The 12656-nt window shown below is 38.9% G+C and overlaps 1 protein-coding gene across 5 annotated transcripts; it reads left to right on the forward strand.

Moving 5' to 3' along the window:
* The first annotated feature begins 587 nt into the window (after positions 1 to 587).
* Positions 588 to 7771, forward strand: LOC116201681 (disease resistance protein At4g27190-like). Of its 5 annotated transcripts, none has more exons than XR_004155919.1 (7): positions 589 to 878; positions 1836 to 1951; positions 2460 to 2648; positions 2738 to 2909; positions 3043 to 6778; positions 7071 to 7539; positions 7642 to 7771. XR_004155919.1 is itself a non-coding variant. In XM_031533004.1 (6 exons), exon 5 carries the CDS (start codon positions 3066 to 3068, stop codon positions 6762 to 6764), a length of 3699 nt encoding a protein of 1232 aa, XP_031388864.1. In that variant the 5' UTR covers positions 589 to 878; positions 1836 to 1951; positions 2460 to 2648; positions 2738 to 2909; positions 3043 to 3065; the 3' UTR covers positions 6765 to 6778; positions 7071 to 7607. The 5 variants fall into 5 exon arrangements, 3 of the variants coding, with proteins under 3 accessions (XP_031388866.1, XP_031388864.1, XP_031388865.1); XR_004155920.1 differs by lacking the exon at positions 7642 to 7771 and having other exon boundaries at positions 7071 to 7137; positions 7347 to 7607; XM_031533004.1 differs by lacking the exon at positions 7642 to 7771 and having other exon boundaries at positions 7071 to 7607.
* Positions 7772 to 12656: the final 4885 nt, after the last annotated feature.

Below are 12656 nucleotides of genomic sequence, written 5' to 3' on the forward strand. Positions count from 1 at the left end.
TATCATATACATACGTAAAAAAATTGAGAAATGTGATTGATAATTGAGGTGGCTTATAACAGCTAGCTACTAGCTATGGCTAGGGGGGTGAGGCCAAAATAGTAAGGAAAAAGTTATAGCTAGGCGGTTAATTTTTTCTTTTGTCAATAGTAAATAGATTTTAACATAATGTATATTGGGACACCAAATAGACAATCGGCGACGATACGAGCCTTGCTGACTTGACAGGATATGGACTAGGGCTACCCAATCACGGATTAACATGATCAAGTGACCCTGATTACGAGTCATCATAACCTCAAAGGGAGCCACAACAAGAACCGAAGAACGGCGCCGAGCTACGTTATAAGGCATCAACAATAACAACCCAAACTACCAATGATTTTACTAATGAGAAATGTGGGAGGTGACTGTACCGGGACCCAGCACGGTAATTGTCAAACTATATTAAAGAGTTGTTTGATTGAAGAATCATGCTTAGACAAACAGGAAAAGACACCAACAAAAAGCACACGAACACAGACAAAACGACAAGTAAAACGAAATAAACAGCCGACTCATCAATGCTCCTAGTCATTTTCCTAAAGTTGCCTTTCCAGTGTGAAAGCATTGACCAGAAGCTCATCTGCTAGTTTGTTGGAAATCTTTCTGTTGGTGATCGCCCCATCTCTGGGAGATCTTGGAGGTCAACTTGCCCTGCCTCCGCGGAAATTGTGAGGACGTGTTTCTTTCTAACCAGTTTCATATTATATGGTTCGATCGTCACTTTGGGTTGGTGATTGATGGATACCGTGAAGGAACAAGGAGTAGGGATAAATATCTGAAGTTCGGCGTTGTGACACATCCGAGCTTCAGAAGGGCAGTCTGGTTATTTCAAAGTAAGCATGAATAGATAGATCTTCGTCCTCTGCTCCTCTCTCTCTCTCTCTCTCTCTCTCTCTGTGATTTCATCCATGGCAGCTTCTCCAACTTTCCCAATCGACAGAGAGAGAGAGAGAGAGAGAGAGAGAGAGAGAATCCACGATTCCGAGATGCGATACGAAGGCGTTCTCTACTATATCAACCCTCACGCCGGGAAATTTGGCCTCGAGGATAGTGCAGATCTACGTTTTTTTTAATTTGTTCATTTCTTCTCTGGAAAATTTTCTGCCTTTACTTAATGTTGTTTTAGTGCTTGATTATCTATAAATGCTAAACAGAGGAAGAGATTGATGATAACTGTTAAGAGAGACACAGATTATGTTCATTAGGATTAGATTTACAGAGAAAATTGCTCTATGAAAGTTCCCTTGTCTCCGGTCAAAGATCGATGGCATCAATGCTTGCTGGGTAAACTCTCCATGCGGCCTGCGATTTTGGATAGTTCATTTCTCAGCATAAAAAGCCAGTGGATTTTTCTTTTCCTTTATTCCCCTAAACTATATCATCCCCTGAACTAAGCACTCTTTGTTTAGTTAATCCAAAAAAAGAAACAATCAAATAAATTAGATGGACTTCAGTACTTCGAACATAAATGAGGTACTAAAACTAGATCAGACTTTAGTACTTGAAGTTATGAAGACTAGTATTTGTTTCTATTCACAATACTAAATGGATTTCAATGTCGTTTTACAATGAAGTACTAAAATTAGGTCGACTTCCTATGTACTTTTACAATACTAAATGCCTAAACTAAAATACAAAAACATTTGAAAAATTTTCCATTAGGTGTTTCTTCTTTCGGTTGTGAAATGGTCCGAAACAGAGAAATTGCTTTCTCAGCCAAGAGAGGTTTTCTCCTAATCTATCACTCTGATGTGGATTCATTCCTTTTTTGTCTTTGTCTGACTGTGCAGGTCCATGTGGAACCTGAACTTACCTAGAAGTTGGACAATTCTAAGATATTGCAACTGAGCCAACCCTCACCATCGAAAAGGGCAAGTTCAGTACTGCATCCAGCCTGCCTGTGCTGGTAATAATGTCTTTCCACGTCCGAAATTCCTGCATATTCAGTTGTCTTGACGTTTATCTATGGAAATTATAACCTTCAATTGTTGGAGGCTTGTCGACATTGTCGCTCAAGTAGTGTGTTCCATATCATCAGTCGAAGGGTGCATGCTGTAGGTCAGGTGCTCTCTGGCTTTGTTGTTCGTCCCATGTTACTATTTCGTTTAGTTGCCTATTATACAACTTTCAAACGATCGATGTGCTATTCATAGAAATTCACTCGCGATTCAATTTAAATATAATGTTAAACTACTGATAGAGAGTGCTAAGTTACTGGGATGGCTACTTCTTATATTCCTTAACTCGGATAGCATACTTCGATTTTGTTGGATAGATGACGACATGGTGTGACAGGTCGTTTTTGACTGAACCAAGCTAAACAAAGTGAACGTACTAAAATGCTCCTATATATATATATATATAGTTACGAAATTTGATAGCATGCTCTGATTCTGTTTTGAATGGCTTTTCAGGTGACGAAAGGTCTACCCAGTCACTGATGGATGGGAATGGAACAGGGATGAGAGGGGACTAATAGTAGTGGATTCGTTTTTCATCGTTTGATTCATCCGTTTCTCTGGGAATGCAGCTCCAGAATAACTTGGAACTTTTTAGTCAATCAGTTCTGAGATCATGGAGATTGGAATAACCCCTTTTTGAAGGTAAGCAACATTGACCTAATAGTAATCTTGTTATCGTATCGAATTGTTGTTTTGTCACTCATGAATGCGCATAAATATGTATATTGCAGCTGAGTATGTTTCTGCTTACAACGGAGCATGCTGCTAGAGTTATAACATGTTACGCCTATGTTCTCCACCGATATTTCTCTGTCTTTTGGTTTAAGAGACTTTAGCAAAGCTTTTCCCTCATTGTAGCTTCGCTACTGCCAGTCTTCATTCATCAGCAGTAGACCGGTGAAGGTAATTTTATTTCGTTTGCATAAGTTTGATGATGCATGTGATGATCAGATTCATTGGATATGTTCTGTTTCCGCGAGTTACAGTTCATTACATAGTGTTCTGAGCACAAGATAAGTGTATTTTGGTTTTACAGTTGCCTGAGGGTCAGTAGCTGGCATGGGTAAGCCAAGGGACAAGTTTTGGGATCACGCTGAAATCATTCCGAATGAAGGTGAAGCCAAGGATCGTCGGAAGTGTAAGTTCTGCCACAAGCTATTTTCTGGGGGAGCTTCCCGGATAAAGGCGCATTTGGGAAAGGTTGAAGGCAAAGGAATTAAAGTTTGTGAAAGTGAAGTTGAAGAAGCTACGATGAAAGAAGCTAACGAGGCTCTTGAGAAGAGTACAAAGAGAAGAAAGGTGGCAGATTTGCGGATTACTCTGCCATCTCCTGGCCAAAGCAACGCCAAGGCACCAGCACCACTACAGCAGAGTCCTGACCCAATCCACCTGATGGGCTTGCCTCTGCTATTTGCATCGAGGAACAATCTAGATGACATCTCAGATTCGCACAGCATCTTTGGAGATTCTAGTGCAAACTTATTACGAGAAGTCTGCGGTGGAGCAGAGGTGGAAGGTCCATCAAATGCTTATGTGTACAACAATGACAGAAGTAGAATCCCATGTTCAAGTTTTGTCACAGAAGCAGCTGACCGATCGGGTTGGCCTGAACACAGCACTCCCCAACTAGAAGACCTGCCACCTTTGCAAGAGGATCAATGTAGTTTGTATGTACATGAGCTGCAGGTTGAAAATGCAAATGCACTCTCACTCAAGATCCAATCCGTGCAACCGGATGGTCCTGCTCTGTTACCTGAGAATGTTCAGCCATCTCTTCCTGAAAGTACCCGTAATGTACCACCGTGGGTGATATTAGAGGATAATTCCTGTGGACAAAACCCAGTGCAAGATGAGCCTGATCTGGTAGTTGAAAACCGTGAAGCTAATAGCATTATGCTCGAGCTCAACAATCAAGACAATGGGGACAGTGCTTCAGCTCTACCTTCTTCTGCGCCGAACTCGTTTTCAAGGGAAACTACACAGCTTGAGATGTTAGCACCCAAATTAGTGGGTCGAGAACGGATTGTGGATGAGCTCTGGGATTACTTAATGACAAATGATATATTATCCATTGGAGTCTATGGGATGGGGGGAGTGGGGAAAACCACAACCATGAAGCACCTCTATAATAAAGTGCATGACAGTGCTGCCTTTGAGAATGTATTCTGGGTCACGGTGTCAAAAGACTGCAGTATTCACGAGCTTCAAAATAAGATTGCTAGAGCCCTCAAGGTTCCTGACCTTTTCAAGGATGTTGACGAAGGGATAAGGCCAACATTGTTGTTCAGCCATTTGAGCGAGAAAAAGAAGTGTATAGTTATTTTAGATGATATGTGGCAGCATTTTGAGCTTACAGACATTGGTATTCCAGTCAAAAGAGATGGTGTTCGCCTGGTCCTAACAACACAGTATCGTGATGTTTGTGAAAAGATGTTGTGTCAAGCGAAAATTGGAGTTCGACCTCTATCTAATGAAGCAGCATGGACATTGTTCGTAGAGACACTTGGTTCTGATCTACCTCCTGGTCGGAAGCTTGTTGCTAAGGATATTGTTAAGGAGTGCAAAGGCTTGCCGTTAGCTATCGTTGTTATGGCGGGAAGCATGAGGGGAGAGGTCGAGGATCATGCATGGGAAGCCACGCTGGAAAATTTAAAACGACCAGGAGTTCCAGAACAGAGTATGAAAGAGAGTGTTTTCCCGATTCTGGTGCACAGTTACAACCGCTTGGATAAGAGGAAACAACTATGTTTTTTAACATGTGCTCTATATCCCGAAGATTGGTCAATCCCTAGACAAGAACTGATAGAACTTTGTATTGATGAGGGGGTGATTCGTGAAGATAGGAGACGAAAGTTGTACAACGAAGGGCACAGATTGTTAGATGAACTTGAAAAGGCGTGCCTCTTGGAGGCAAATAGTGAAGGCCGTAGAGAAGTTAGGATGCATGATGTGATTCGGGATATGGCACTGCACATCATGAACGAGAACAACGCCCCATGCATAGTGAAATCTGGCTTGCGTTTTGAAGATGTGCCGGATGATGAGGAATGGTTGCCTAATCTTCAGAAGGTCTCCTTGATGAATAATGGCATAGAAGCAGTTCCACCCTCCATATCACCAAACTGTCCTCAACTTGCAACTCTGCTGTTGGGGGGCTGTTGGAGATTGCGTAAAATCTCAAAACGTTTCTTTCAGCGGATGCAGGGGTTGAAGGTTATTGATTTGAGAAGTACTGGCATCACAAAAGTGCCAAAATCTGTCATGAACTTGAAAAACTTGAACGCACTTACACTCAACATGTGCTTTGAATTATCTCGTATTCCGTCCTTGGGGAAGTTGGCATCGTTAAAGAAGTTGGACCTCATGGGGTGTAGAAAGATAAAAGAAGTACCGGATGGTTTGGGGATGTTGGTTAATCTTACATATCTCTGCTTAACAGAGACGAGGATTGAAAGGGTTCCAGATGGAGTAGTCCGTAAGTTAAAGAAGCTACAACACCTTAAAGCTGATTATATTGCAGTGAAGGGAGAAGAAGTTGGAAAATTGAGGAAGTTGGAGGTACTCCGATGTCGTTTCGAAAACGTGAATGAGCTGAATGAGTACACACTGCGTGCGACAACTATAGAGTCATACAGGCTCGCCATAGGAGCTCGTACAGATCTTGACTATTGGCATGGTGTATTTGGATATGGTGGTGGCGATTTAAATCATTTTAATAGTGGCAAAGTTATTATGATGGGTGAAGGAGAGTATAAGATAGGAGAAACTTGTCATCTCCCAAGAAACGTGAAGGTATTGTGGATTCAAGGCTATGGCGGGACGTGGAATATATCCAGTTTTATGGGACTTGAAGAACTGGAGCAGCTATGCATTAAAGGGTGCGATGAGGTGTCAACACTGAGTGGGAGTGGGGGACAGCCAGAAGAGCCAGAGGGACAGCTGGAGGAACGAACTTCTCCACCACCACCAGAAGACCACTGCCCCAATCTCGAGGTGCTGGAGATCTTTGAATGTCCAAAATTGAAACATCTGTTGGTGCTCAGACACAGCTGCAATCTGTACCTTAAGAAACTAGAAAAGCTACAGATATATGACTGCGAGGAGCTGGAGAGTATAATAGGAGCAGCATCAAACGAAGAAGAATCACTAACATCATCAACATCACCACTGACACCCGACGCTTTCTCCCATCTCCGATCAATTGAAATCGTCAATTGCCCAACGATGAAGCATATGGTGGGGCCAAAATCGCTTCCTCTTCTTAGGGAAATAAAATTACGTGGATCTCATAAGATGAAGAAGGTTAGAGGCGGCCAAGAATTAGACCGTGGAGCCACCAGCGGCTTGTTCTTGCACTCCATTCCGGCATCTGATCAATTAAGTACAAGAAAGCTGACCTTGATATTATACGGCCTTGAGGAGCTGGAGAGCATATGCAGTTGGACCGGACTTCGGGATCTCATACATGTCATTCATATACATAGATGTTCAAAGCTGAAGAGGATTGAAATGCTAGATGATGCTTCTCCTCCCCCTTCTCTTAAGAAGATAGTACTACTAGACAAAGCGGATGGAAATGGAGAAAAACAATGGTGGGAATCTCTGGAGTGGGTCCACCCTGAGGCCAAGACTGCCCTTGAACCCTATGTGTGGGTTGATTTGTCAAACCAAATAATTCCTTTTACGAGAATGCCGGTCGTAATCGACAGCAAGATTAGGGAGGGAGGGAGGGATCCAAACTGTGCTCAGAGGAAGTAATGATACCCGTCAAGGTACTATTTTTCACTTGCTGAACAAAGTTTTCCACCTTTTTCCCACGGGCACAGACAAATGGAGTAATATATTTTTTTGTCTTTTACTTTTAAAAAGTGTTTTTTTTTTGAAATTTCATTTTCTGACCACAACTAAATTGTTAGGTGTTTTGAAAAAGTACTCTTCTATGGAATTCATAAACGTAGTAGATGGTAGCCTGCACATCCCACATAAATCACCTTGATTATTGCACGATTTTTGTGTTTGTGGAAACTATGCTATTAATCTACAACACACCTTTTTATTTTGCAGGGAGGTGGATTCATTCAAGGGGGGACAATGAGTAGCATTGGATTGCACCATGAGATTCCCTATTAAGGTAATTAAAGTCCTCTAAGTGTTTTAACCCCTCCATCATCCATCTTTTCTGTAATTCTCCTGTCATTCCCATACTTTGATGTGATGATTATCTTGTTCCGGGATAATCAGTGGGTCATCAGCCATTTGATGATTTGTTCTATATACTAAGCGCGAGCAGAAATGCCAATATTCTTGTATGCCATAACACCATTAATTAGTGTGTTTCAGCTTGCTGCTGGCGTAGGAGATTGCAGGATTGTAGTGAACTGCTGCTTCTGTGATTGTTGCTAAGGAGATTCTGAAACATTTGCTCTTTGAATTATCAGCATATTCAGCGTGTTGTTCTATGAAGAACTACTATAATATGTGTGTGTCTGCCTGCTCAGCTAGGTATTCTTCAGATACGAGAAATCAACTATCGGTGAGTGTCAAATGTGTCATCTGTGGATGTGGTGAACTCTGCTGAATCAATTTATTGTTCTTATAGTTCTCCTGTGTTTACGGAATGTAATTTTGCCGACAGAGGAGATGCATGTGCTGGTGACTTGGTAGGTTAGCCAATATGTCGACGTGATGAGAACCGAGTTCCACCACATCCGCTCTGCCGCCCTCATGTTCGTGGTTTTTGAAATAGTTTCACTGTTTCCATTCAATATTACTTCCACGTCTTCCGAAAACATATTTCACTTTACCGAGGGTGTGTAAATATAGATAACTTGTGGAGAGGAAGATTAATCTGTAAATATGAAAAATCCTTATGGTGCACAAATCTACCTAAAGAATTAGTCTCGTTGAAGTATCCAACATATGCAGTATAACTTTAGCCCCTCACAAGCAGTGTCTTCCAGAGACCTAGCCTTCCAAAATGATATGTCACGTTCACGAATCCCACATCGGTTGTACAAGAGGGAGAATTGGGATTTATATGTAAGGCTCAATGATCTCATAAGTAGTTACAAGGTGCCACCTGGATCTTCCCTTATTATCCGAAAAAAAGAAAAAGAAAGGAGAGGGTCATATTTACTCTTCAACCTTTTGAACTTTTTTCTTTTTCGTCTAAATTTTTATTTGAGCTGAAATTGTCTTCAATCTTTCCAAATACTATCAGTTTTAGTCTCTCGGTCAATTTGTTAACTTTTCCACCCTAAAACTATTTTTTTTTTATTAAAGTATGACAAAAGAAATATTTTTCCTTGAATAAATACCTTAGATAATAAAAATTTTCAGTTATTTGTTATTTAAAATATTTTATTTAAGATGATGTGTTTTCCTATACTTGAAAAATCGGCAGATTACTACTTTTCTTGACTTAAATATATTTTTTCAATTGTATGATTTTTTTTTTAAGATATCTATCTTAGATTGTGTGATTTCATTCAAGATACACCCGCTTTTTGATAAAATGACAGCTCATCTTAGATTAAATTCATTTAATTTTCAAGTGAAATAACCTTAATTCATAATAGTAATTTTTTCTTGAGTCAAAATGCATAATATATTTAATTTTGAATTTTCTACAAAAAATTAAAAGTTCTTCCCGCATAAATTTCTCATCTAATTAATTATATATAATTTAAATTTTACGTTTTCTTCACTAAAATAACATGATGAAGCAGTCGAGTTTTCTAGATGATGATACCTTTCATCCGCTTCTAAGGAAGATTAATGGATAATTGCAATTGATGACTAAATTGGCAAAGGAAAAATCAAACGAATTTCTCCCTTTTATCCCCAATTTGTTATTGTGAATAGTGAATTGGTAAAACAATTGGTGAAAATGCTATTATTCCCTTTTCCTTTGTGCAAGGAGTCCCTCCATTAGATGAAAAGCATCATCCATAAAATAATTTTCTAAGCATTTGCTTTGACAGCAAACTGAATTTTCAGACTTTATTTATATTTACAACAACGAGATTTGAAATTTACTGGGATCGCTTCGCTTCCAATTGAGATCAATGCTCGAATGGGATAGTTCAAGTCCGGCTTAATGATCACTCATGATTGTGAACAAAAAAAATCAAAACTCATATCGAGTTTTTTTATTTCACTTTCTTATTATTCACCTGATTCACGAGCCTCTTTTTTAACTGAAAATGACTCAAACAATTCTCCGATAAAGAAAACGAAAATGATTAGGGTTTATCGATGGGTAGAAAACTTGGGTAATACTCGAAAAGATCTTTATTAGAAAGAAGTTTCGAAATGCACTGTGGTCAGTGTAATGTCAGGAAAACAGAGTGCACGATGTTCCAAAACCGTAGCTTTACCCCACCATTAAACCCCGCAAAGAGAGCTTCTGTCTGTTGAATGACGCGTTTCAATGGCGGCTAATTGCTCTCCTACCACCATTAATTCTTCCCATTCACTGGTAATAATCCATCCGCTGCTTGAAGTTTGAACAGCACAGCTGCACCGAGTTACAGTACAGGCCCCCCTGCTCTCCATCCTCTTCTTCTCCACCTTCTTCCTCACTCTCTCCCTCCTCTCTCCCCTGTTCCTCTCCTTCTCTCTCTACACCAACAAGCTCCGCAGCCCCCGCCCCGAGTCCAGTCCCGACACAGCAGCGCGTAAAGACGACAGCATCAGCCCACCAGCTCCAGAACTATCACTAGCGGAATCCGAGGGCCTTTCCGGCCAGCCGGACCGGGATTCGGACCCGGCTCAGGGCCAGGGCCACAAAAGGAAGAAGAGCAGTAGGCCGGAATTGGATAAGGAAGAAGAGCAGAGTATTGGTGGGGGCAATGAGAAGAAGGTGGTGGCATCCGGGTTGAGTGCTGATTTGGGTTCCTGGGACAAGCCCCCTGTACCCTTTTACCTCCTCGGGCAGTCCCACTCGGAGGATCAAACAGCAGTACGATGATGTATAATGTATAGTGCTCTCCTCCGGGCATTGCACATTCTTATGGAAGTATTACCTGTAATTTTTAGAGATAAATCTACTTATTGAGAACAATAAGAATATCCAAGAATTCATTTCCAGCTTCAAATAATAATTCTAATATATTAGACTAATTTTAAAAGCTCTGTGGCTAATTTTGTAACTAATTGCCCCGATTAGTTTGCGTGGCATATTTATTTAATCGCCATTATATTACACAAAATCGTTACATGTATAAAGTTCACATTTTTGCAAATTCTTTTTTAATATTATATTTTGTAATATTCTTACTATCATAAATTAAGTTTTTTTTAACTTTTTGGGACCATAATTTATGTAGTGTTAGTAACTTATGATTTTTTTTTTTTTGGAAATCTTCTTGGACTCAGTTATTTATATTCTAATAAAATTATATACTGTTCAATGAAAATTTTGCATCTAATTATTTAGTTTCACATGCATTGCATACTTATTTATTTGTTATTATAATAACTAGTGGGCAACCTTATTCTCGTACATGACAGAAGGACATCCAGTAATGGTCTTCATTAGCAAACGGCTTCCTATTTTGAGGCGCTAGGGTATCATCCCCCGGTGAATAAAGAGGAGGAGAAAGTAGATTTTATGAGTAGAGCTAACAATTTCTCTTTGCAGAAAAGTCTTTTGAAAATGCAAATTCAATATCTTTTGAAAATCTCACGTTAGATCCCCATGCCCAACCAACGAATATTGTGGAACCTCGTTTGAGACAAAAGAAGCCTCAACATAGAGCAAGAAGGATCTCCCATCAACTGGTTGACGGCCTCGATTGAGGCTTGCTTTGGCTCACAGATTGGTTAGTTAGGTAGCTCATTAGGCACCAGTATTTATTATTTCCTTTTATTTTTTTATTTTTTTTATTATGAAGGATTTGATATTTATTTAATTAACGAAACTTAGTGGTATCAGTCATAAGTTGACATGGTAACAACGTCATGGTTGGCCGTGACTCATGTCAGCACAGATAGACAAGTTCGTTTATGTAGAGATGAAATTCGAACATTTTGACCTACAAAGCATTGGTAGAATAATATACATCTTCAATCTTTAGTAAGTAAGAGAACACAAATTCGAATTCTAAAAAATGCATTTGTTAAGATGAAGAATAATCTTTAATATTCAATTATGTAAAAATATGAGGATATTAAAATAGTGCGTGCAAATCAAAGCAAAGAGATGAAAATCTGAGAGGAATATATATTCATGGAATTAGGCCATCATTTTTTAATTTATTATTGTTATTTTTTCCTACATTGGCCATTATTTATTTTCTGTAATTTCAATAAATGTTTTGGCTTATTGCTGTGCAGAGGTTACAGAAGGGAAATTGCTGTTAGAAAAGACAACGTTATTCTACGAAAACTGGAAAGTGGATATCGGATCAGCCAATGGGATCGCAGAGTTTGTGGTGTCGGTCAAAGGCAAATTTCAGGGCTCCCTTAGGCCTGTAATACGTTTAGACACATACATGCCAACTATATACATTGCTGAGGAGTGAGAATGTTACACCAATTGGTATATATGAAAATTTTAAATAATTAAAAAAATTCACTAATGATAGATATATACAAGGATTTCGATTGAAAATGTTAAACCAATTGATAGATAAAATAATAGCATAAAGTTTAGATTCCTTTATATATGTGTATATATAACATATGCTACATAAATAGTCCATGGAATTAAAGTGTTGTTATGTCAAAACATGGTAAAGATCTCCATATAAATTTCTACCATGAGGATGCGACCTTGTGGCTTCGACGTAAGGATTCGAAATTCATTGTAAGCATATTATGAATAAGATCAAGCTAACATGGAAAGAGAAATTATTATATGGAAAAAATCGGGAACACCTCGTAATCTAAAAAAAAACAGAGAGAAGATCTCCATAAACCTTAATATTTAATTTGGTTTACGGAATGGTAAGATCTGATAACAAGTTTGTCATTAGGGCAAACTAATGATTGGGCATTGTCCATATAACATAAATCGGAGGTTAGCTATCCCAGGTGTAGAATTTCGGTGGACAAAATCGATACAAGTCCGCAAGCTTTATCATCATTTGATCATGACAGTTCAGAGTTCAAATTAGTAGCATTATATCCCTAATTTTTTGTTTATATGTAGACGACGATATACTAGCAACTCGCCTGTGCAGTACAGGAGTATAATTATTATAATGCTACCTCCATTAATATTTATCAAGTAATATCTTAAACTTTATATTATTTTCTACTCGAAATATTTATCTCATATGCTTTTATCATTGTACCATTCATCACTATGATATATATATATATGTATATATATATATAAAAGATAGTCTTTGGAATATCCGATCCAATATATTATTTCTAAAGGACATATTGATCCATTAACCAGTGTTTGTTCCAGTTACATGAAATCTTTAACAGTTTTTTTTTTTGCCGTGGCACATGAGTGTGGACGACAATAGATAGAGGAAGGAAAATAAAGAGATATTGTGAGGATTGAACGTAAGACTTCTTCGTCTCAGTCGATTTCAATGCCACTATACCGAACCCCTTTCTCATATTTTAACTTTTATTTCATGCAATTAACTGCCAAAAGAATTTTTACATTTGGTAGTATCACATTTTTTT

The sequence above is a fragment of the Punica granatum genome, chromosome 3, assembly GCF_007655135.1.
Source record: "Punica granatum isolate Tunisia-2019 chromosome 3, ASM765513v2, whole genome shotgun sequence".
Classification (NCBI taxonomy): domain Eukaryota; kingdom Viridiplantae; phylum Streptophyta; class Magnoliopsida; order Myrtales; family Lythraceae; genus Punica; species Punica granatum.